The following is a 21,316-nucleotide window of genomic DNA, read 5'->3' on the forward strand; positions in this document are numbered from 1 at the left end:
CTGCCGGCACCTGCCTGGTCTCCTGAGCTAACGGCACCTCAGTAATGGAGACAATATGTTGTCCCAATTACTGGCTGTTCAGCTCCTCAAAGATAAGAAACATTATTATTATCATCATCTTCAGCGACCATCAAGGTGTGTGTGCTGCAACTTACCTGTTTGGACTGTTTAATTCCTCATCCACTCTGGTTGTTGTGATTTGCAACATTTGCCATCTCATTTCATCCTGTTGGTTAATAAACTGTTTCATCATTTTACTCACCGTTTTCCTGAGTCTGTATTCCTTGCAGGGTGTCCTTAAAAAGTCTTAAATTAGATTTTAAAAATTTAAGGCCATAAAAAGTCTTATTTTTACTTAGGTCTTCTTTTCGATGGCAATTTGACTTAGACATATCTAAATGATTTCCAAATTAAAACTATCTAATTAGCGTACTTTTTTATTTATTATTCTTTCTTTGTGGATTTGCTCGTTCACGTGACATTTCGCGTCACATTCGCGCCAGCATTACGTCTGTCTCCTGCAAGCGAAACAGCAGGAGAGGAGAAGAAAGCCGGTTAATTTCAGTTCAATTGTAAGTTCATTCTTCATGTGCGTAGTGGTGTGCAATGTGTATTGTCTATTATGATATTGTAGTAATTGTTTTACTTTAACTATGTACGAGGGCGCAATGCGAGCTGACATCGCATTTGTCTTTCATGCTTGCTTTCACTGCGTGATGTGTCAGTGCAGTTATAGGTATGTGTTCCCTAATAGATGTATGACGTTTTTGTATTTTATATATATGTTGTTATCGTACAATATTACATCAGCAAGAGGGCTGTTTTCCCGTGCACAATAGCAAATATGATATTTATTTTATATAACAGTTAATTGAACATTGTGAGTTACATTTTATAAACAATATTGTCAATATTGTTAGTTTTCCCTTTATTTCGCTGACGAGAATTTCAAAATGAAACCGTAGCAGTCTCAATGCAACAACAGTGATGATATCTTGGCTGAAATCCGCGTTTTGAACGAATCATTTTAACGATTCAATAAACAATCACTTGCACTTCCTGAATGAATCAGCCGTTTGAACAAATCGGTTGAATGAATGACTCCCTGAGACAGTGACTTGCCGCCGCCTACTGGCGGTTTTAGTTTCACATTTAAAGTACCCTTTAATTAAAATGTTGCAATTAGAAATCAGTTCATATTTAAATATTGAATTAACAATTGAAGAATTGAAAGAATTGAAAATTTCATAGCTTTATTTATGCAATTGTAAATGGAGTGTAATATATATTAATGCCAGTTCTGATGCTGCTTCTGTGTTTCCTCTGCACTGCAAAGATGGATTTTGATTTAATGATTTAATTTAACTGGTAACAGTGGTATTGTGTTATTATTCTAATATAATTTAATTTGAATGTTAGAATTTGACATAAAATGTGATGCATACCTCTAAGTTAAAAAAAAAAGTCCATAATAGGTGAAAATGCCCCTGGAACTCAATTTAAGGTTGCAAATATTGCCCGTTAATAAAAAATGTTAATTTCTGTCACTGCTGTGAACTGACCACTGCATAGAATATGAAAAATATGAATATCTTCGTGAGTCTGCTGTCGACAACAGGCCTAAACCAGCCATGGTACCAGTACAAAAACACAATCAGTACAATATCATCTAATTATTATCAACAAAACTTAGATAATATTGAGACATATTTTTGTCAATATTGCGCACCCCTAATGTAAGGTATTAATTTTGATTTCTTCAGGTCTTAAAAAGGTCTTAAAAAGCCTTAAATTTGACTTTAAAAAGTGTGCAGATACCCTGTCCTTGATAGTTACCCTTTAGAGCTTGGAAGGGTTCAGTTTGAGCAGATGTTTTATACCATCATCACTTGTCTTGTCAGAGCTTATTTCCCAGTACGTTCAGCATCTGGCTCATATTCGCCATCTCAAACAAAACTATCATATTCAACATCTTCAAAATCAATATATTTGATCGCTGGCAGCTTTTTCACTAGATCATCAAGTGACCATCAAGTGACAGTGACACTAATATTTGATTGCATTCAGTACTTGCTCTACAGTAAATCGCTGAGCAATTTCAAGTTTTGCTGATGATACTTCCTATCATTTTGTTTTCTGCCTGTGGTAACTATGAGTGAAACGTCACTTCATCATTGTGCATAAAGGTGAATTGCATTTATTCAGTCATGAAATATTCAATTATTGTTGTGAAGAAAATACATACACTTACACTGTTACAAACCTCGGGTCGTTAGCAACCCTATACAATTTTTACAAAAAATTTATGGTAAAACAGCCATCCGGTTTTGGAGGAAGCACTGCCTCCCAAGTCTCCTCGGAGAAAACACCCCTGGTGAAAAGTCTGGCCAACACTGTGGCTTATTCTAGAAATGAATCACCCATTTAGACAGGAAGATAATGTCTGACCGACAGCTGAAAGGAGGTAAACTGCCAAACGAGAGCATTCTTGTTCCTCTCAATGGCAGCTGTTTGCCTGACACAGTAACCCTGGAAGTAAGCTAAATAGATGCATCTGTATTCATGGGAATTCCATTTTCCAGAGCCAATCGCTATAAATACTGTGTAACTGGGCGCTGCTCTAGTGGCTGTAAGACTGGAAAAAAACTGGAAGGACTTTAAGAGAGGGGCACTCTCTAAGAAAACAAAGGAAATTAACATTTGAACTCCCCCTCATGCACTATTGAGACGAAGGTCTCACCTCCCTCATCCTAATCTACATTTCTCTCCCCCATTCTTCATCCTGGCAGAGATCTCCCAAACTCACACAAGAATCTAAATGGTTTAATGTGAATGATTATCATCGAGTTTTATACCTGTTTGGTATTATTTTAAATGTCTCGGTGCAACTGGTACAAATGTCTCATTCCCAAAGAAGTAAACCAAAAGGTAATAAAGTTCTTAGGAAGTTTAGAAACATCTTCCACAATGGAGGGTGTGTCTTTGAGTTAACACCTTCTGACCATTTGACTGAATGCTAATTTTCCACTGCTAGCAAATGGTGACTTACAGGTAAATTTCCACTGTGGATGATTTTTAGATTTGAAATGAGGTCTGGGTATATAATGAAACGCAGCGAGAGCGCGGGGCCTTTTCTATATTTGAGATCGGCCCGTGAGGCTGAGAGTTGCGAGACTCTCAGCCTCACGCATTTCTTGTCGGGTAAACTTGTTCCTCTTTATTCTAGAGCATTTGATGTTTTGCATTGATTATCTTTGAATTGGTTATGAAATTGTAATGATACATTTACCTGACATATTAAATTGTGATATTTGATTATTCTAATTGAATTTGACATTATTTTCATTCAAGAGTTTAAATAGAATAGTAAAACATTCGCTCACATTTAATGATGCACAGATATCATTAAAACCCTTTTCATTTATGGAGTCAGATGAAATAACGAGTTAATATATATGAGAAAATGTATTGCATTTAACCAAAAATACTTTGCCACGAGAAAAGACAGTAACACGCAGAGACCTTCACTGCTAATTCGAATACCGCCATTGGATCGAGTTAGACGGCCTTACATGGCGACTGGCAGAAGGTGGTTTGTTGCATGTGCCGCTCGATGTAAATTTTGTTAAAGTTTTTCCTTTTAGTTTTTATCAATTTATTTTACACTTATTTACACCTGCGAGTGCAGTTTCCTTGGCACGCATGGTCAGGTCACGGACAGAATGGATTTACTTCACTTGACCATCTGGGTGATTTTCATCAGTGGAATTATGTGTCACCAGTCCCATGACAAAACAAACAGACTTAATCCTGGGTGTTTTTATCCGGGCTAAAATGGCGTTATCATGGTCTGGACATTCAGGTGGATGACTCTTTCGGTTGTACAGTATGTTGGCTCGAGCAGACACGGATACAAAGACTTGGAACCAAGCAAAAGGTTTTGCAGAGGAGAGGCCTTTGAAGGAGCCATGGAGTAGGAAGCAGGGAAGGAAAGGAGTATGTGTGTGGGTGAAGATCTACTTAAAAGAAATCGTATCCCTCTTACAACTATATTACTGGCAACCGTCCAATCACTGAGGAATAAGGTTGATGAACTACAGGCAAATATTTCCCATATTCGAGAGTACAAGAATGCTTGCTAGCTGGCATTGACTAAGACATGGCTCACTCCTCAAGATTTGGATTACTCACTGGCGTTAGAAGGGTTTGGTTCGCCTCTTTGCCTAGATCAGGGGCAGTGAAGCAACGGGGGAAAATCAGGGTGGGGGAGTCTGTCTGTGCATCAACCGAAGGTGGTGCAAAAACAACACAGTAAGAGAAAGAATATGCTCCCCAGATATCGAACTGTTGTCTGTGTCGTTAAAACCCTTTTACCTACCGAGGGAATTTCGGATTTGTATAACAGTTGTTTATATTCAAGTGAAAGCAAACAGCATAATTGCCACTGGAATTGTGTGTAAAGTTTTATCAAATTTGAGATTGGTCTCTTGAGATGCTCCGAACTTGTTTCTCTGGGATTTTAATAATTGCAGTTTTGAGAAGACTGTGATTTTTATTAGTATGTCAACTGCCATACAAGACATAAGACTTTCGACCTATGTAATGGATCTATTAAGGAAGCAATGAAAGCCCTCCTATTGGCTTTTCAGATCACAATGTGGTGCACCTTCTCCATGTTTATAAGTCTGTGTTACGGAGGGAGAAGACGCAGGAAAGGAAATTGCAGGTTTGTTCAGAGGAAAGCTCATTGGCCTTATCCGGCTATTTTGACTGAACGAACTGGACTGTTTTCCAAGCTGCGTCATAAAAGATTGATGAACTTACATAAGTGGTGTTTGATTGTGTGCCCTTCGTAAAGATATGATTATCCTTAACAAAGCTGTTATAGATTTTCAAAATAATGGGTCTCAAACCAAACAAAAGACCTTCTGCACATAAAACATGCAGCATTTAAACAGGGTAATCTGAATGCAGTTAGGTAATTAAAAAAGGCAGTGAGTTCAATTGAATAATGACAAAATAAAATATAAGGATAAAACGACACTCGGTTACTAACGTAACCTCGGTTCTCTCTAGATGAGGGAACGAGTGTTGCGTAAGCTAGCTTACGTCCCTCCAGAATGGGCATGGCTTATGTCTATATAAGCCGAGTCCAGATAGGATGTTCTTTGGTTTTTCACACTGAAACGAAACCAGAACGTAGCACAAGCACGGCAGGGTTACGCAACACTCGTTCCCTCATCTAGAGAGAACCGAGGTTACGTTAGTAACTGAGTGTCGTTCTCTTACACGAGTACTCTCGTGTTGCGTAAGCTAGCTTACGTTATGGGAACCCAATGTAAAACGCTGTGCATGCTGAAGTGCCCACACATGGCCCCAAGGGTGTGCACCTGGTGAATCATACTAGTGAGTGATATTCAGACCAACGATTTGTGGGCCTAAAATATATCATAATCCTATAGTTATAGGAACAAGTGCTTAGCACATAATCACAGACAGGAGGGCCTAAGTCGGCCTGAACTGTATTGCAACTGACTATTATAGCCTGTCAGTCAGGCATTAGACAGAAAATAGCTTAGCCTGCAGCGCAGGAACTTCCAGGTTGTAAAACCTTATAAATGTAGACGGGGAGGCCCAGCCTGCCGCCATACAAATACTGTATCCTGGAGTGAAACCCCACTGGACCAGGCCCATGAAGAGGCCACGCCTCTGGTCGAATGGGCTCTGATGCTTAAGGGGCATTGAAGGCCCTTAGACCTATAAGCCAGCGCGATAGCTTCAACTATCCACCTGGAAAGACTCTGTTTCGAGGTGGCTAGCCCTTTGGTACGGCCACCGAACGAAACAAATAGCTTTTCTGACTGCCTGAACGCAGCAGACCGCTCGACGTATATCCTCAACACCCTGACCGGGCAGAGGAGATTAACGTCACCCACCCGCTTGACTGAAGCGAGAGCCATGAGGAAAGCGGTTTTAACAGATAGAAACCGCAGGTTCACTAACTGCAGCGGTTCGAAGGGACCGCCCCTCATAGCGTCCAGGACCGTGGAGAGGTCCCAGATCGGAACCAGAGAGGGTCGAGGAGGGTTTAATCTCCTAGCACCTCTAAGGAAACGGATGATAAGATCATTCCTTCCCACTGACTGGCCATGCAAGGGTTTCAAAACGCTACGATGGCTGCAACATACACTTTGAGGGTGGAGAGGGACCTGCCCTCATCCAGAAGCTCTTGTAGGAAGGAGAGGATCTCCGTAACACCGCAGCGTTCTGGGTCTAGGTTTCGAGCTGAACACCAGCTGGAAAATACTGACCAATTAGAAGCATAGAGCCGTCTAGTAGAGGGCGCCCTAGCTTGTGTAATTGTATTTAGCACTTTCACCAGGAGATCAGCACACAGGAGCTGAGACCACACGAGGAGGCGTTCTGCCAGTGCGTGAGGTTTCTAGATCTGAGACCGCCCTGGCGGTTTATGTATGACACTACCGCCATGTTGTCTGTGTGGACTACGACATTGTGGCCCTTTGAGAAGGGGAGAAAGTGCCCCAGCGCATTCTCGACCGCTTTCATCTCCAGACAGTCTATGTGTAAGCGCCCTTCCTGGGCTGCCCACAGGCCGAAGTCCGGCCTGCCCTCTTAGAGGGCGCCCCAACCTGAGTTGGAGGCGTCTGTCGAGATTACTTTTCGTTTTGAGATCGTTCCCAGATCCACGCCTGACTGGTACCAGTCTGCCTCCTTCCAGGGTTCCAGTGCTGTAACACAGCTCTGGTTCACCTTGAGGCGAAAATGGCCCGAGGTCCACGATCGAAGCGGGACCCGCACTTTCAGCCAGCGCTGGAGGGGTCGCATAAAGAGCAGACCCTGCCGAAGCACTGCTGAAGTCCATGCACTTCGTGAATGTACGAGGTGCTAGAGACAGACCGAACGGCAGGGCGGTGTACTGATAGTTCTGGCCCTCAAAGGCAAATTGTAAGAAAGGCCTGTGATGGGGAAATATAGATTTCATATTTGAATCTGAAATAGGCATCCTTCAGATCCAACGAAATAAACCAGTCCCTCGGGCGAATTAGTGCGAGGATTTGTCTGGGCGTGAGCATTTTGAACGACCTCCGCAAGAGGGCTCTGTTCAAGCGTCTGAGATCTAGGATGGGTCTGAGACCGTCATCCTTTTTGGGAACAAGGAAATATCTGCTATAGAAACCTGAAGCGCTCTGTGTCAGAGGGACGGTTTCTATAGCTACTTTTCCCAGCAGTGTCGCTATCTCGGCACAAAGTAGATGTGCTACTTTGTTTTTTACCGTAGTTTTGACCCTGGCCTGAAAGTGTGGGGGTCTGCGAGCGAACTGCAGCGAATAGCCTCACTTTATAGTGTTCAGTACCCACTGTGACACGCCCGGGATCATTTCCCATGCTTTCATACTTAAAGCTAGGAGGAGAATGATATCTGGGCTCGGGCCGCTGCGTGTTTGTGACACATAGCATGCGGTGTTTGCATGTGGGCACACGCTCTGAGAGGGGTGCGCGCTCTGAGAGGCGCGCACGCTCTCTAAACACTGAACGCAATCTGAGTGTGCGTGTGTCACAGAGCGAGCCGTGCTTATGTGTAGGGGTGAACACTGGGTAGTGGTCACTTTTCCTACACTTATAACATCCACGGCGTGAGCTGTGAGGTGTGTCATATGGCAAACAGTGTTTGTGAGTGGGGTGAGCACTGTACGGTGGGCACATAACCTACATTTATAACATCCTCGGTGTGAGCCGGGTGGTGTGTCACATGGCTGACAGTGTTTGTGAGTAGGGGTGAGCACTGCATACTGGGCACACTTCCTACATTTAGAACACGTGCGGCGTGAGCCGGATTTATTGGGGTGGGCCGTAAATGAGTGTGTGACACTGAACGGGCCGTTCTTTTGTGTAGGGGTGAACACTGGGGAGTGGGCACATTTCCTACAATTACAGCATCTTCGGCATGAGCCGGACAAACAGACAAAATGCTCTTTTTGCGATTTATCTGGGTAGGTTTGACACAGCCATAGAGTGAAGCGCTGAAGCGGCCTGACCGGCGGCGGCGTAGGCGCGACCGATGAGAGCCGAAGTAGTCCTTCAGGCTTTCGAGGGCAGAGCGGGTTTACTGCCATCCAGTGGAGGGCGGGCATAAGTGAGTGACTACCGCTTCCTCCACCAGAGGGATGAAGAGGTAGCCTTTGTCTTTCACGCCATCCACAACGGAGAGCGTCGAAGAGACAGAAGACCACAGCCTGGCAGAAAATGGCGCCTTCCAGGTGTCGATTGCTGGCCCGCACGCCGCTCGAGTCTTGCAGGGAAGGGGCGGGGTCCAGATTGGTGCCTGACCTACCTTCTCTTTGTGAAGCGGCAAGAGAGCAGCTGTCCTTCCGCGTTGTCCCTGTCTGACTCAAGATGCACGACGGCAGCAGACGGAGGCTGGGCGGCCGTGATCGAGGAGGGGGAACCAGACGGCGATGCACACGGGGAGATGACCGGCGTGCATTCGCTCACGGGAATGGCCTCCAGAGCTCTCTGTGAACGGTGCTTTTTACGGTGCGGCCCAGACAGGATATAGACATAAGCCACGCCCATTCTGGCGGGACGGGACGCGCCGCACCCTCATTGGTGCTTACATCATGAATAGTCCATCGATAGGCTGCAGCAGTTGCCGCAGAGCAACCAATAGGCGCGCGAGCTGCATTGCCTAGGTCTGCTCTGTGCAGCAATGCGTTTTAAATTAATGGAAAATTAAGAATAATTTTTGGCTTCAGTATTCTCGAGAAAAGAGGTTTTCCCGTAGAGTAAGCTAGCTTACGCAACAAGAGAGTACTCTCGTAAGAGAACTGAGAAACAATTAATTATTAAAGGTGCAATGTGTGAAAATTTTGGGTATCTATTAACAGAAATGCAATATGACATCCATAACTATGTGTTCAGTGGTGTATAAAGAACTTACTTAATAAACCGTAATGTTTTTATTACCTTAGAATGAGGCTTTTATATCTACATAGGCGCGGGAATCCCCTTCTATGAAGGTCGACATATTGTGACGTCATGTTTCTACCGTAGCCGACAGCGAACAAACAGCGTTACAGAGCGCGTTTCGTCACTACCTTGAAAGAGAAGCCGCAGAAAGCTAGAAGCTAGCCATAAACACCGTGAGTATTGACTTTTCCCTTGTCAGTGGTGTAAAATATGTAGCCGGATTGTTTCATGTAACTTAATTCTTCTCCCTCGCTGTGTTATGGCTTTGCTATGTGGGGATAAATGAGCTGGTTAGTTCGTGAGACAGCTGATTAGTACTCTTGTCATTGACCGTAAAACAGTTACAGGAATCACCAACCCGTTGATCTTGGAAGCATTTTAAGTCGATCGAGTTTCCAAAATCAGAGAAAAAAAGCCTATTGTGTGTAGTAAATGGTGTCTAGGGGATGCGAGGCGCGCGCGCTGTTACAATCACGTTATTTTTGCCGCACGCACCTTTGGACTCATGCGGACGCGTCCAGTATAAACAAGGCTTTACGCTTTAACCAGCTCAGCCACAGTAACAGCTCATATTAGGCATCTAAACTTGTACTACCCTGTTAGAAAAAATATATAGTTGCATAGTTTCATGTGGTTCTTCTCCCTCGCTGTATTATGGGTTTGCTATGTGGGGAGAAATGTGCTGGTTACGTTCGTGAGACAATCAACTGATTACTATTATTATATTATATATTAAGACCCTTGATCCTCACCTGACTATGGCTTTGTAAACTTTATCCATGATGTGGTTTATAATGGACTGTGGTACAGAAACTTTGTTTACTCTGGCTATTCTCTGCTGTCTCAGACGACGATGTTTGCCCCGTTTGAGACACGGTAGCTTCTTCGAAAGGGAGGGGTGAGCGGTGGGCTGAGCCCTTAGTGTAAACTCGCAACCGAACCGCTAGATGTCGCTAAAAGTCACACACTGCACCTTTAACTGAGGTAATAATTTAAGATCAGCCTGGCAAGGTATGAAAGAAATGGCAGGCTGTAAAGAAGACAGAGGGGATATGGATATTAAACTGAATGGGTTTGGTTCAGTGAAAAAGGTTTCTGATGAGCTGAACATGTTTTATTTAAGGTTTTATGATAATGATTTTAAATCCTATATAAAAGTTTTAAAACAAAGGACTGCAAGCAGTTAAGCTTTTAATGTCAGCGTGCAAAGGGTCTTTTTTAGTGTGTTAAAACTAGTAAACAGTCTCAGTCCAGATAATATTGGAGGAAGGGTGTTATGCACGTGTGCTGAACAGTTGTGTGAGATATTTCAGTGTTGTTTTTTTTAGAGGAATCCCTCAAGGTAGAAATTTTACAACAGACCAAAGATAGTCCTGATGCTTTGCATTTTGTCGAGGATGCTAACCTTACTTTATTAAATAGTTTGTTCAGACATTGCCGAAAGACCCGTGATAGACTACTATTTATTGCTTTTTCTTCGGCTTTTAAAACAATATGGGCTCATTTGTTGGTAGAGAAACTTATTTCTCCTTTTAACTTGACTCTTAATATTTTTATTAGATTTTGGATTTTATATTAGAAGGTCCTCAGTGTGTTCGTCAATGGTGTTCATTCTGTCTTTCAGTGTCCCAATGGTTCACCTCAAGGCTGTTGTCTTTCACCTCTTTTGTTTATCATGTACCACAATGATTGTCGGGGTAGGTATGAGAACAGTTATGTTATAAAGTATGCAAATGACTCTTCTCCACAAACAGGATCTGAGGCATGGTCCTGTCCTGGAGGACTTTGTGTCATGGTGTGATCGATTTTCTCTTCAGCTCATTGTTAATAAAACAAAGAACATGGTGATTGACCACACAGTCCCCTGATGACAACATTCAAATGTTTTGACATTTGACAATGACATTGAAATTGTTGACACTCACAAATACTTGGGGGTGGTTATTGACAATAGGTTGAGCTTTCAAACTAAAGTTTTTGCGAGTTTCACGAGTTCACACTTACATCAAATTAAACAGAGTAAAGATTATGCGTATTTGGCGTGCTGTTCGGGGGGAGGGCTCCGAGCTTGGAATTTTTTGCACAAACCCAGAGTTCTCCTCCCAGTTGTTGTGAGAGTAATTAGGATTAAAAGTGAGAAGATGGGGTGGTAGATGGATGCTGGTAAACTGTCGACGAATGGAATTAAGTCTGCTGTATAAATACCTCTTAATTCGTTGATTGGGTTGATTAACTGAACGTGCTCCTTCCAAACTTTGTTAATAAAACATCATTTGTAAAATGTTTCAACAAAGGTTGTACTTTCTGAGGAAAATGATTTAAAATCTTAAAATGTATAAAATAAAATTAGAGCTTGTCCTAATATGATACTGTTTTACAAACAATTTATTGAATCTGTCCTTTCCTTTTGCTTTGTGGCATGGTAGGGTACGCAGGGAAGATTATTGGTGTTGATCAGACTGGTCCTTCTGATATTTCTCATAATTAAGTTTTTGAGAAGGCCCAGGTTAACGTTTACTTGTATTGCGTCACTAGACGCTTATGGGGAAACTCCTTTTCTCTGAATATTAAAGCCTTTAATTTAAAAACGCAGTGCCACTGCACAGACATAACAGAGCGGTGATCTGAGCATGCTCATTGGCTGCTCAGTGGGAACTGCACAAACCTATGGCGAAGCTGCGTGTCTGCGCGATTCAATCGTGGCACATCCCACCAGGTGAGTGCAGAGCCCGTCGAAAGGGGGAGGGTGTCTGCCAATAAAAGCAGCTAATTTCGCTATAGGAATCAGATTTATTCTCCTTCAACGATGAACACACTTCGCTGATCTCACGAAGAAGCCTTCTCGCTGTCGAACAAGCCAAGCACCTTAATGATTGCCTTCCTGCATTCAAACAGAACAGCGATCAGCGGACTGGATCAACCGCTGCAGTTGGCTGAACTCTGACCACTTTTGCTTAAGACCGCGTTACTGCTAGCATTAGCATTGGCTAAGCGGGTGGGTGACCTGCAAGCGCTCTTCGTCAGCGCTTCCTGCCTTGAGTTTGGGCTTAATGACTCCTTTGAGTCGTCCTCACACCAAGGCATGGCTACATGCCCAATGTGCTCTCTACTCTGTCTGCTCTTTCCTATTCAGAAGACGAGCGTCAACTCCACTTACTATGCCCTGTTCATGCCTTAAGGGTATAATGCAGTGCTTTGCCGACTGAGACAGTCAGAGGAGCTCTTTATATGCTTCGGTGGCTGGACCAAAGGGTTGGTTAGTAGACGCTATCACGTTTGCTTATACTTTGTTGGGCCTTCAATGCCCTATCGGCATCAGATCTCACTCCACTAGAGGCGTCGCCTCTTCCTGGGCATGGTCCTGTGGTGTGACTATTGGTAACATCTGTGTGGCGGTTGGAGTGGTTCCCCATAAGGGTCTAGGGGCGCAATACAAGTAAACTTTTCCAAAGGGAATGCCTTGGTTACTTATGTAACCACAGTTCCCTGAGATAACGGGAATGAATATTGCGTAGACGCCATGCTATGTCACTGGACGACTGGCGTTGGTCGCTTCAGTCGAATTAAACCTGATTCCTATGGCGAAATGAGCTGCTTTTATAAGCAGATGCCCTGCCCCTTTCGGCGGGCTCTGCGCTCACCCGGTGAGGACGCGCAGTGATTGGTTCACGCAGACACGCCGTTTTGCCATAGGTTCATGCAGTTCCCACTGAGCAGCCAATGAGCGCGATCAGATCGCTGCTGTATTATGGCTGTGCAGTGGCACTGCGTTTTTTAATTCCCCATAAGCGTCTAGTGATGCAATACTCGTTCTCGTTATCTCAGGGAACCGAGGTTATGTATGTAACCGAGTCATTATTCTTTGTACTTTTGACCATCCACTACGAACTGAGTTTCAGGCTTTGCCATCAGGACGTTATTTTAGAGTGTCTGCAAGCATGACAAATAAAACTAGAGATTCATTTGTGACTGGCCATTAAGCTACTAAACTGTTCAGGCCTGGAGGAGAGTGTACTTAGTATACATAATGTAAGACTTAAGAATATAGTTTGGTATTTTAATGTGTTTTGAAGCAATTTATTGTTTATAATTTTTTATTATATGGATGTAATAGTTTATTTGATATGTACATGGATGTGGTTAGTGCTCTGGCACCTTGCTGCAATCATAGTTTCCAAAAATGGGACACTGAGTCTGAGTCTGAGTATCTGCTCAATCTGGAATTGCAGGAAAATTTAATTTTTATAATGTTGATTGCTTGAAAAAGTCCCAAGCCTTTTACTAGCAACTTATCCTGAGATACAATATCAAAAATGACAAGCAAACAATAAAAATATAGGTCATGTCATTCTTTTAAAAGCTTGCCAAAAAATTGCCACAGGTACATCATGTACTATAACATCATGTGTGCTCCAACAAATTGCATAGATGCCAGCCAATTGAAACGTCTTGGTCTGTGGCCAGTTCGTTGGCGGCTGAAGGTTGGTCCCAATTCGCATACTTATGCACTATTCTATGTTTTTAAGCATAAATAGTGTGAGTAGTGTGTTCACACTGAAATTTCCAAAAAGAAAAAGTGCACTTTAAATACCCGAATGATGCACTAAATTAACGAAAACTAAGTGTGGAATGTTGGACACTTCATGCAATCAACTGTCGCACGTAGCAGAGGGGGAGGGGCTATCAGACTCCGATGTTTAATGACAAAATAATCTAATGAAATTCCCACACTAACAGAATAGACCAACAGAATACTATCCGGCATCTCATCTATCACATAATAAATCAGACAGTATTGTATATTGTGTAAATCACAGATAACATATTTCCCCTAGATGTTGGAAGATACTTATGTCAAATTGCTCGCAATTGTAGTCTTTCTTGGCAAATCAATTCTTGATAAACCCCTTTTCCATGATGGAGCATATATGACATATAGTTTGATTTTATTGATTATTTTCTAACCCCTAATCCCCTAAACCTAAAAGAGTAGTATAGGTTCCTTCATAATAAGTTGTCATGCTTTATTTATCATTCTTTACATTACGCAAGTATTATTTTCATCATACAAGATCTGGCATTGTTATTGAGTGTACGAACACAGGTCTGTGTTACTCAATTATTTTCCCAAATAGGAAATGTTTGCTTCACTAGACAGTTTGTCCTTAGTTGAAGTCCACTGTGTTCACAGCTGATTGATTTTGCCAACCCTGCAGTACAGAGTAAAATGTATGCTTCATCAGAAAGAGCCATGGCAACAGAGTGAACTAGACTATCAGGAAAACATGATGAGGGGACATTAGTTTAGATTACCAATACTGTTCACAGAAAAATGACAACTCTGTTATTATTCACTCATTTCTTCTCATTTCATTCTAAACACATATTGTCTTTTTTTGTGGAACACATGATCATTTTAATACACAAATTGATTTTGGGGTAAGCTTTATTCTACTCGCATTGATTGGTAGATTCAGATAATGTAAAATACAATGCATTACACTGGCTCCTACTGAAATCCCATTAGCTATGGCCCTAACTACTCTTCATCACTTTTCACATTCTTCGTATTCTTGGGATTCACATTAATCAAATGTTGTTGTTTTTTGTTGTTGTTGCTTTTTCATCAACCAGACTGTTGCAGAACTGGTGGTCTCGGCGTAAGATGAAACGAGCAGGTGAGCAGATTAACAGCAAAGAAGGGCTTCCGCAATGGGATAGAGACTGGAACTTGCAGCCCATGAACGCACATGGCCTGGTGGATGAGTACCTGGAAATGGGTGAGTTCTGCTCAACGAACACCTAAAGTGAGATATAAAGTGTGTCATTTTCAAATGGCAAAATAGAATCTTGCCAAGTTTGCAAGCAGGATGAGGCCGAGAGCTGTGGGAACGAAGCTCACGGCTCTCGGCCACGTCCTGCTTGCCATACCAAGGAAGTTAGTTCAAATGAATAATACCACATCTGGTTTAATGGCACAGGTGGTTGACTCTATTGTTCATTTGAGGACTGAGGTTTTTTACGATTACGGGACACACTAGAATCTAGAATGTCAAGTATTTTCAAAAGGACCACATTCTTGCAATGCATTTGCCAAGCTATTGCGTCAGTTTTTGCACATTTTCATAGATTATGTTTCTGCCCTAAGGAAGCCATTTTTAGACTGGCTTAACCACAAAAGGTTTATTTCATCTGTTTTCTGTACAGTTCTGCAGTTTGGTTTCACTACAATCTTTGTGGCGGCGTTTCCTCTGGCACCTCTCCTGGCTCTGCTCAACAACATCATTGAGATCCGATTAGACGCCTACAAGTTTGTCACGCAGTGGAGGAGACCGATGCCCGCCCGCGCAACTGACATCGGTCAGCCTTTTTCACCTCAATTAGCCTGATGTCAGTTTATTCCAACCTAAAAACAAGAAACCCAAGAGTCATCTGTTGTAATTACATTTAGTATGTTGTCAATTTTGAGTGTTAGCACCAGTATTTACATTAAAATAATACATGAATGCCTACTAGCTGATACATTAATATAGCAGATTATTTTCCTGATATATGTATTATCTGTCCTGGTATATTTCAATATATATGTTTTGAAAGATTGGTAATTTTGTATGTTTGTTTGTTTTTTAATTAGGTATCTGGCATGGAATCCTGGAGGGAATTGGAGTTGTGGCTGTCATAACAAACGCCTTTGTCATTGCCATCACTTCAGATTACATCCCTCGCTTTGTCTATGCATTCAAATATGGACCCTGTGTGGACAAGGGTTACCGGCACGAGAAGTACGACAATTTCCAAACAGCAATTACAGGGTCAAAAAAAAAAAAAACAGTGGCATGCTCTAGGCATGCTCCACTCTAGGGCGATCGTTGGCACTTTACTCCTCACAGGCTCCTTTGTTGTGGCGGGCAGAAGCGCTCCGTCTGCGGGGAGTGCAGGGTGATAAAAAGGCTGAGCTCTGGGCTAGATGATGATTTCCAAAATTACGATTTCAGGGTACATCAAAGGTAGATCAAGTTGGGCAAGTCAACAAAAAAGGATGGAATTTCAAACGGTATATCCTCTGCTCCACGATGATTTGTTAGATATGGTGGAGAAAACATATCTGACCACCAGATGTCGCTAATAAGCATTGGTTTAAAAGCTTAGAGTAATTTACAGTTTTTCGGCACAATTCGATGAAAGCCTCAAACGCTTCAGAAAGCCTCAGTGTTCAGCGCTATGGGGAACGCTTCTATATGTGTGACCAATATATGGGTGCAACACGTCATCTGAATTGACTTTGAACTTTTATAGCCTCGGATAGTGACGTCATTGGAATGTGTGTGCATCAGAGGCTATAATTAGATGTGCCACAGGTGCATCGACAGGTATAATTTGTCTGAAGAGCAGTCCTGGGACTTTATCAATGCGGCAATAAAGCGCAGCATCTCATTCCTGCTTCCCTGCATTTAACTGGATCTGCATTAAGTGCAGTGCACCACCTTTCAAAGACACCACATTAATTGGCATAACTTCCTCTAGTGGAGGGACCCCAGCACTGAGAATGGTCTCTATGACATCTGCTGAAAACCCTCCTTTTGGTCTCCTAGGAGCATGGTGATTTAGAGAGAAGCAGTGGTGACTTTGCATTGTTATAGAAGAGATGTAGAGGTTACCTCAACCTCGTAAAACCTTTCCAAACCCGCTCGCAAGGGTGTAAATCACCCTAAGGGACAGGAACTTGTCCTGACCCTAAAGCAGAGCCTGCTGTGCTCACCTGTTAGACAGCTCGAACACAGTCCGCCTGGCGATTTTTGTAGGACGACTACCATAGTATTGTCCACCTGCACAATACTGCACAATACTCTATTATGAGGCTGCTGAGCGCAACGAGCCAGTCCCCAGTCTTTACGAGGGGGAGCGCAACTCGCCACACTCTGCTTTTGAGGCTTTCTTTTAGCAGATAAGCCTGGTATGCCTGCAACCCTGCCATAGTGTGCAGAGCAGCACCAGCCTGACCCCCACTAGAATGGATGTTATTATACAACCCCAAATCAGAAAAAGTCGGGACATTTTGTAAAATGCAATGAGTGGTTTCTAGACACTCTGCACCATAGAAGGGATGTGCCTGCCTCATTGGGGTGTGTTACAGCCATCAAAATCAAAAATGTTTCATATTTACAAAATACAATTATGTTGGTCAGTGAAAACATTGGAAAACGTTTCTTTGTACTTTTGTCAGCTAATAAGAGGTTAAATAGAATGAACAAATCACAGATTCTTCATTTTATTGCATTTTACAAAATGTCCCAACTTTTTCTGATTTGGGGTTGTACATGGCTTGGTGGGGAGTGCTGATTCCTTAAGTGACAATGAGCTCCAGAGAAGAGATAGCACGCTAGCATCTCTTCAGACTGGGGCACCATCGTATAACCACATGCCCCTGCACCCACAACATCCCCATGAACTATTTAATGTCATGGAGATCCTGAAGGGCAGTCTAGATGTAATCTTGCCACTGTATGTGTCACCACCTCGAGGAACCTCTCACACTCTTTTTCACGGGAGGAGCCCTCGGGAGGAGCACTCGGAGGCGGCGCTCTCAAAGTCCACCTTTTTTTCCTTTTTTTTAGATGGCTATTTCACTATTCAATTCCTCACAATTTAATGTAGCCAAAGAACAGCCAGACAATATATTAATGCAAGCACAATTTATGCACTTTTCAAATTAGATGAGTATTATCATTTAATTCCTCCGCAATAAATAAAGCCAAATATCAATCAGACAAGCCAACACGGTCTGGATGAACGCCGCGAGCATCTCTCCGATCTGAAATAGCATCATATAACAGCGTGCTTTCGCATCCGCCATAGTCGAATGGGTCGATGTCGAGGGCACAAAGACATTTGATGTATTTATATATTATATATTTATTCGTCAACTCATCAAGGAGGTTAATTTCAAGTGTTTTACGGGTATCTTTTTTTCTGTGACTAGTGTAATCTGGCTACTGCACAAGCAACCACCCTGAGCAGTTCCCCTTTTTATCATGGGAGGAACGCTCGGAGGCGGCGAACTCACAAGATTCAGTATTTTCTGCCCAAGCTGAAGAAGCACCGCATCACATGCTTTGGTAGTCAGGCAAAAGGACATCACGATCTGGAGAGAGAGAAAGCGATAGGGACGGACCCGTCTCTTGCTCCTCAGCCAGATCAACACGTGAACCCAACGATGGCATTGTGGGTGATACCCCTTTGAAATAAGCAAAGCAAACGTGAAGCACTTTAACTGTGAACATTCCACAATGCTCGCAATTACCATACTCAAACAAACAAAACAGTATTGGTTTGTACACCATTTGTTTTGTAAATCGCTCATTTTCTTTTTGTTTCTTTTTCTTTCACTTGTCAGGCAGAGTGTAGGGAAAAAACGTCTCGGTTACGTATGTAACCCTCGTTCCCTGAGTAGGGAACGGAGACGTTACGTCGGATGACGACAAATGGGGTTTCGCTTAGAACACCTATCGACTTCGAGTATTACAAAACGAGCCAATGGCAAAGAAATGCCATGGGTCTGCGGAATTTGCATAGCGTATCTCCGCCTTACCTCGTGGGTATAAAAGGAGGACGCCGGCAACATGCAGATATGTTTCTTCGCTGAGGAGCCGAGACTGAACTAAGGCGATCCCCGCGGCACAGCGGAAAGTGGCAGGAAGACGTAACGTCTCCGTTCCCTACTCAGGGAACGAGGGTTACATACGTAACCGAGACGTTCCCTTTTGTTGTCACTCCGAGTTACGTCGGATGACGACGAATGGGGTTACCAGTCTAATCACGCCACCTTCACAGCTGTCTTCCAGTGCCCTGCGTAAATCTGAGATCCCTGTCGTAAGACTAGCAAGGACCCCTATTTAACACAGGAATACCAAGGTACACTGGGGAGCATATCCCATAGTTTAGAGGAAATATGCAAATATTGCCAGCCCAAACGGGGGGGACTTAGAGAATACACATATGACCCGAAGGATACATATGGAGAACACTGGGGTGTCCAGCCGCAGGTGGAATATTTCAACCCCAGGGGTGGCAAGGTGGCTTGCCAAGGGAAAGACACATGCTCAGAGAGGCTTACAGTGGAAATACACATGTGGGGGTCGCTCAGAGGAAGGACCATGCACACGGGAGGCACCTAGCCGACGCGCAGGCAATAGACACTGGCGCCGACGTCAGGAGTGCTGGAGGAACTTTCGGAGCTTTCGGAGGAGCTCACCTGAGGAGAATATCGCACATATCCAGTCCGTGGAGTGGAATGGCGAGCAAGCGAAGACACCTGAGCGGGTTCAGTACTAGCTGGTTGAAGCGAGTACATGAGAGGACACTGGCTCCTCTCGGAGATTGTAGAATCTGGCGAATGTGTTAGGTGTCGCCCAGCCTGCAGCTCTGATAGTCTCAGGCAAGTCAGCAATGGCTGAGTGGAGAACGCGACCAAGTCCATACCGAGAAAAGAGCTCCTCTGCACGGGGCAAAGTTTACTTCTTTCCCAGTTGACCCGAAGGCCCAGACGAGCTAGGGGCCGGAGCACTGGGTCCCTGTATTCGCAAACCTGGTCTCAGGAGTGAGCTTCAGACAGCCAGTCACCGAGATAGTTCAGGATGCGGACCCCGTGTTCCCATGGAGGAACAAGGGCTGCCTCAACAACCTTGTGAAGGCGCGAGGAGACAGGGCTAACCCGAATGGGAGAACAGCTTACTGATATGCACGCGCCCTGACAGCAAACCGTAGGTATGGTCTGAGTCGAAGGAGAACGGACACATAAAAGTAGGCGTCCTTCAGGTTGATCGCTGCAAACCAATCCTGTGGCCGCACACATCCAGAAATGCGTTTGGCCAGGAGCATCTTGAATGGCAGCCTGTGAAGGGAGCGGTTCAGATGCGTAGGTCCACGATTGACCGTAACCCACCAGACTTCTCCGGGACAATGAGGTAGGGGCTGTAAACCCGGACCTCATTTCGGCTGGAGGGACAGTCTCAATCACACCCTTCGCCAGTAGGGTAGCCACCTCTGCTCTCATGATAGGGGCATAGCCATCGACCAAAGTGGAGCGGACTCCCCTGAAGCGGGGAGGAGACCGTGCGAACTGAATCGCATAGCCGAGCCGATGGTTCGTGCGGAGCAGATAGGGAAGCTCTAGGCAGGCTCCCAACTGTGCCAGCGGCGTCAAGAACCACAGACGTCCCCCCGGTGGTGCAGCGAAGCGGAATGACCGGCCCAGACGTGTGCTTAGGATTGCGCCGGGAACAACAGAGCGTTCAACCGGTGGGACCCCAGTGTACCCATGGGCAGCGGCCCCTGAGGGGAGGAAAGGCGGATGAGACCACCGAGAGGACCCGTGATCTCATCATGCACGTCCGGGAGGAAAGATATTGGGGTTTGCCGTGGACGCGGGTCGGCGGCCTCACCCAAAAACCAATCGTACCAGGAAAGCATGGCCGTCATCTCCGGATCAGACTTAGGCACAGCTGTATGCACACCAGAAGGTGGCAGCTGTGACGAGTCATCATTTCCAAAAGAATCAAGCCCACCTAGTGATGCTGCTACAGACACAGCATCATCCTCTGTAGCTTCAAATGAAAACACACGGGCCACCCTAGGGTAGACTCTTGGAATCATCAGTTCGCTAGCGGGCACCGTCATTAAAGAGGGGGGGCTGGGGCGTGGACACGGAGTCGCGCCTTGTTCCAGACCAACACCCTCAGGTCACCCTGGCCACCAGCCGAAGATCGGGTGGTGGATGAGGGGACTCTCACTCTTGCGAGATCACCGAGTCTCGACCTATAAATGACGCGATGATCACGTTCCCAGAGAGAACATGAGTCATCCACGAGCGCTGTTCAAGCATGATCAAAGCCCATACATACTAGACAGTGCTTGTGCCCATCAGAGTCCGATACCAATCCGCTGCAACCAGAAATGCACGGGCGAGCCGTCTTTAAAAAGACGTGCCGCGTGCGAGCTCTTTTATGAGAGGAGAAAAAAACTCTGCGATGTTGAAGCGCACAGGGAGACAAACACACACTGGCAGATCACTGCACAGATCAGCAGGCACTGTGAGCTCGCTGCCGATCGCCGTCACACCAACACCGGAGAGAGAAGCTCGTCTCGTAGAGCGAAGTCAGAGATGGCTGTGGAGTGAAGAAATACTCTTGGCTCCGAAGCAAAAACATATCTGCATGTTGCCGGCGTCCTCCTTTTATACCCACGAGGTAAGGCGGAGATACGCTTTGCAAATTCCGCAGACCCATGGCATTTCTTTGCCAGTGGCTTTTGTAATAATCGAAGTCGATAG

General features: G+C 44.3%; 1 protein-coding gene across 2 annotated transcripts in view; it reads left to right on the plus strand.

Moving 5' to 3' along the window:
- ano3 (anoctamin 3) overlaps positions 1-21,316 on the plus strand; it is a 222,781-nt gene that overhangs the window by 161,476 nt on the left and 39,989 nt on the right. For both annotated transcript variants that reach the window (XM_077211435.1, XM_077211436.1), the window contains exons 21-23: positions 14,623-14,768; positions 15,196-15,348; positions 15,623-15,770. In XM_077211435.1, coding sequence (XP_077067550.1) covers positions 14,623-14,768; positions 15,196-15,348; positions 15,623-15,770 — 447 coding nt within the window. The remainder of the gene's footprint in view (positions 1-14,622; positions 14,769-15,195; positions 15,349-15,622; positions 15,771-21,316) is intronic.

Source organism: Siphateles boraxobius, unplaced genomic scaffold (assembly GCF_051911475.1).
Source record: "Siphateles boraxobius isolate OS27281-9 unplaced genomic scaffold, OSU_SipBor_1 65, whole genome shotgun sequence".
NCBI classification, from domain to species: Eukaryota; Metazoa; Chordata; class Actinopteri; order Cypriniformes; family Leuciscidae; genus Siphateles; species Siphateles boraxobius.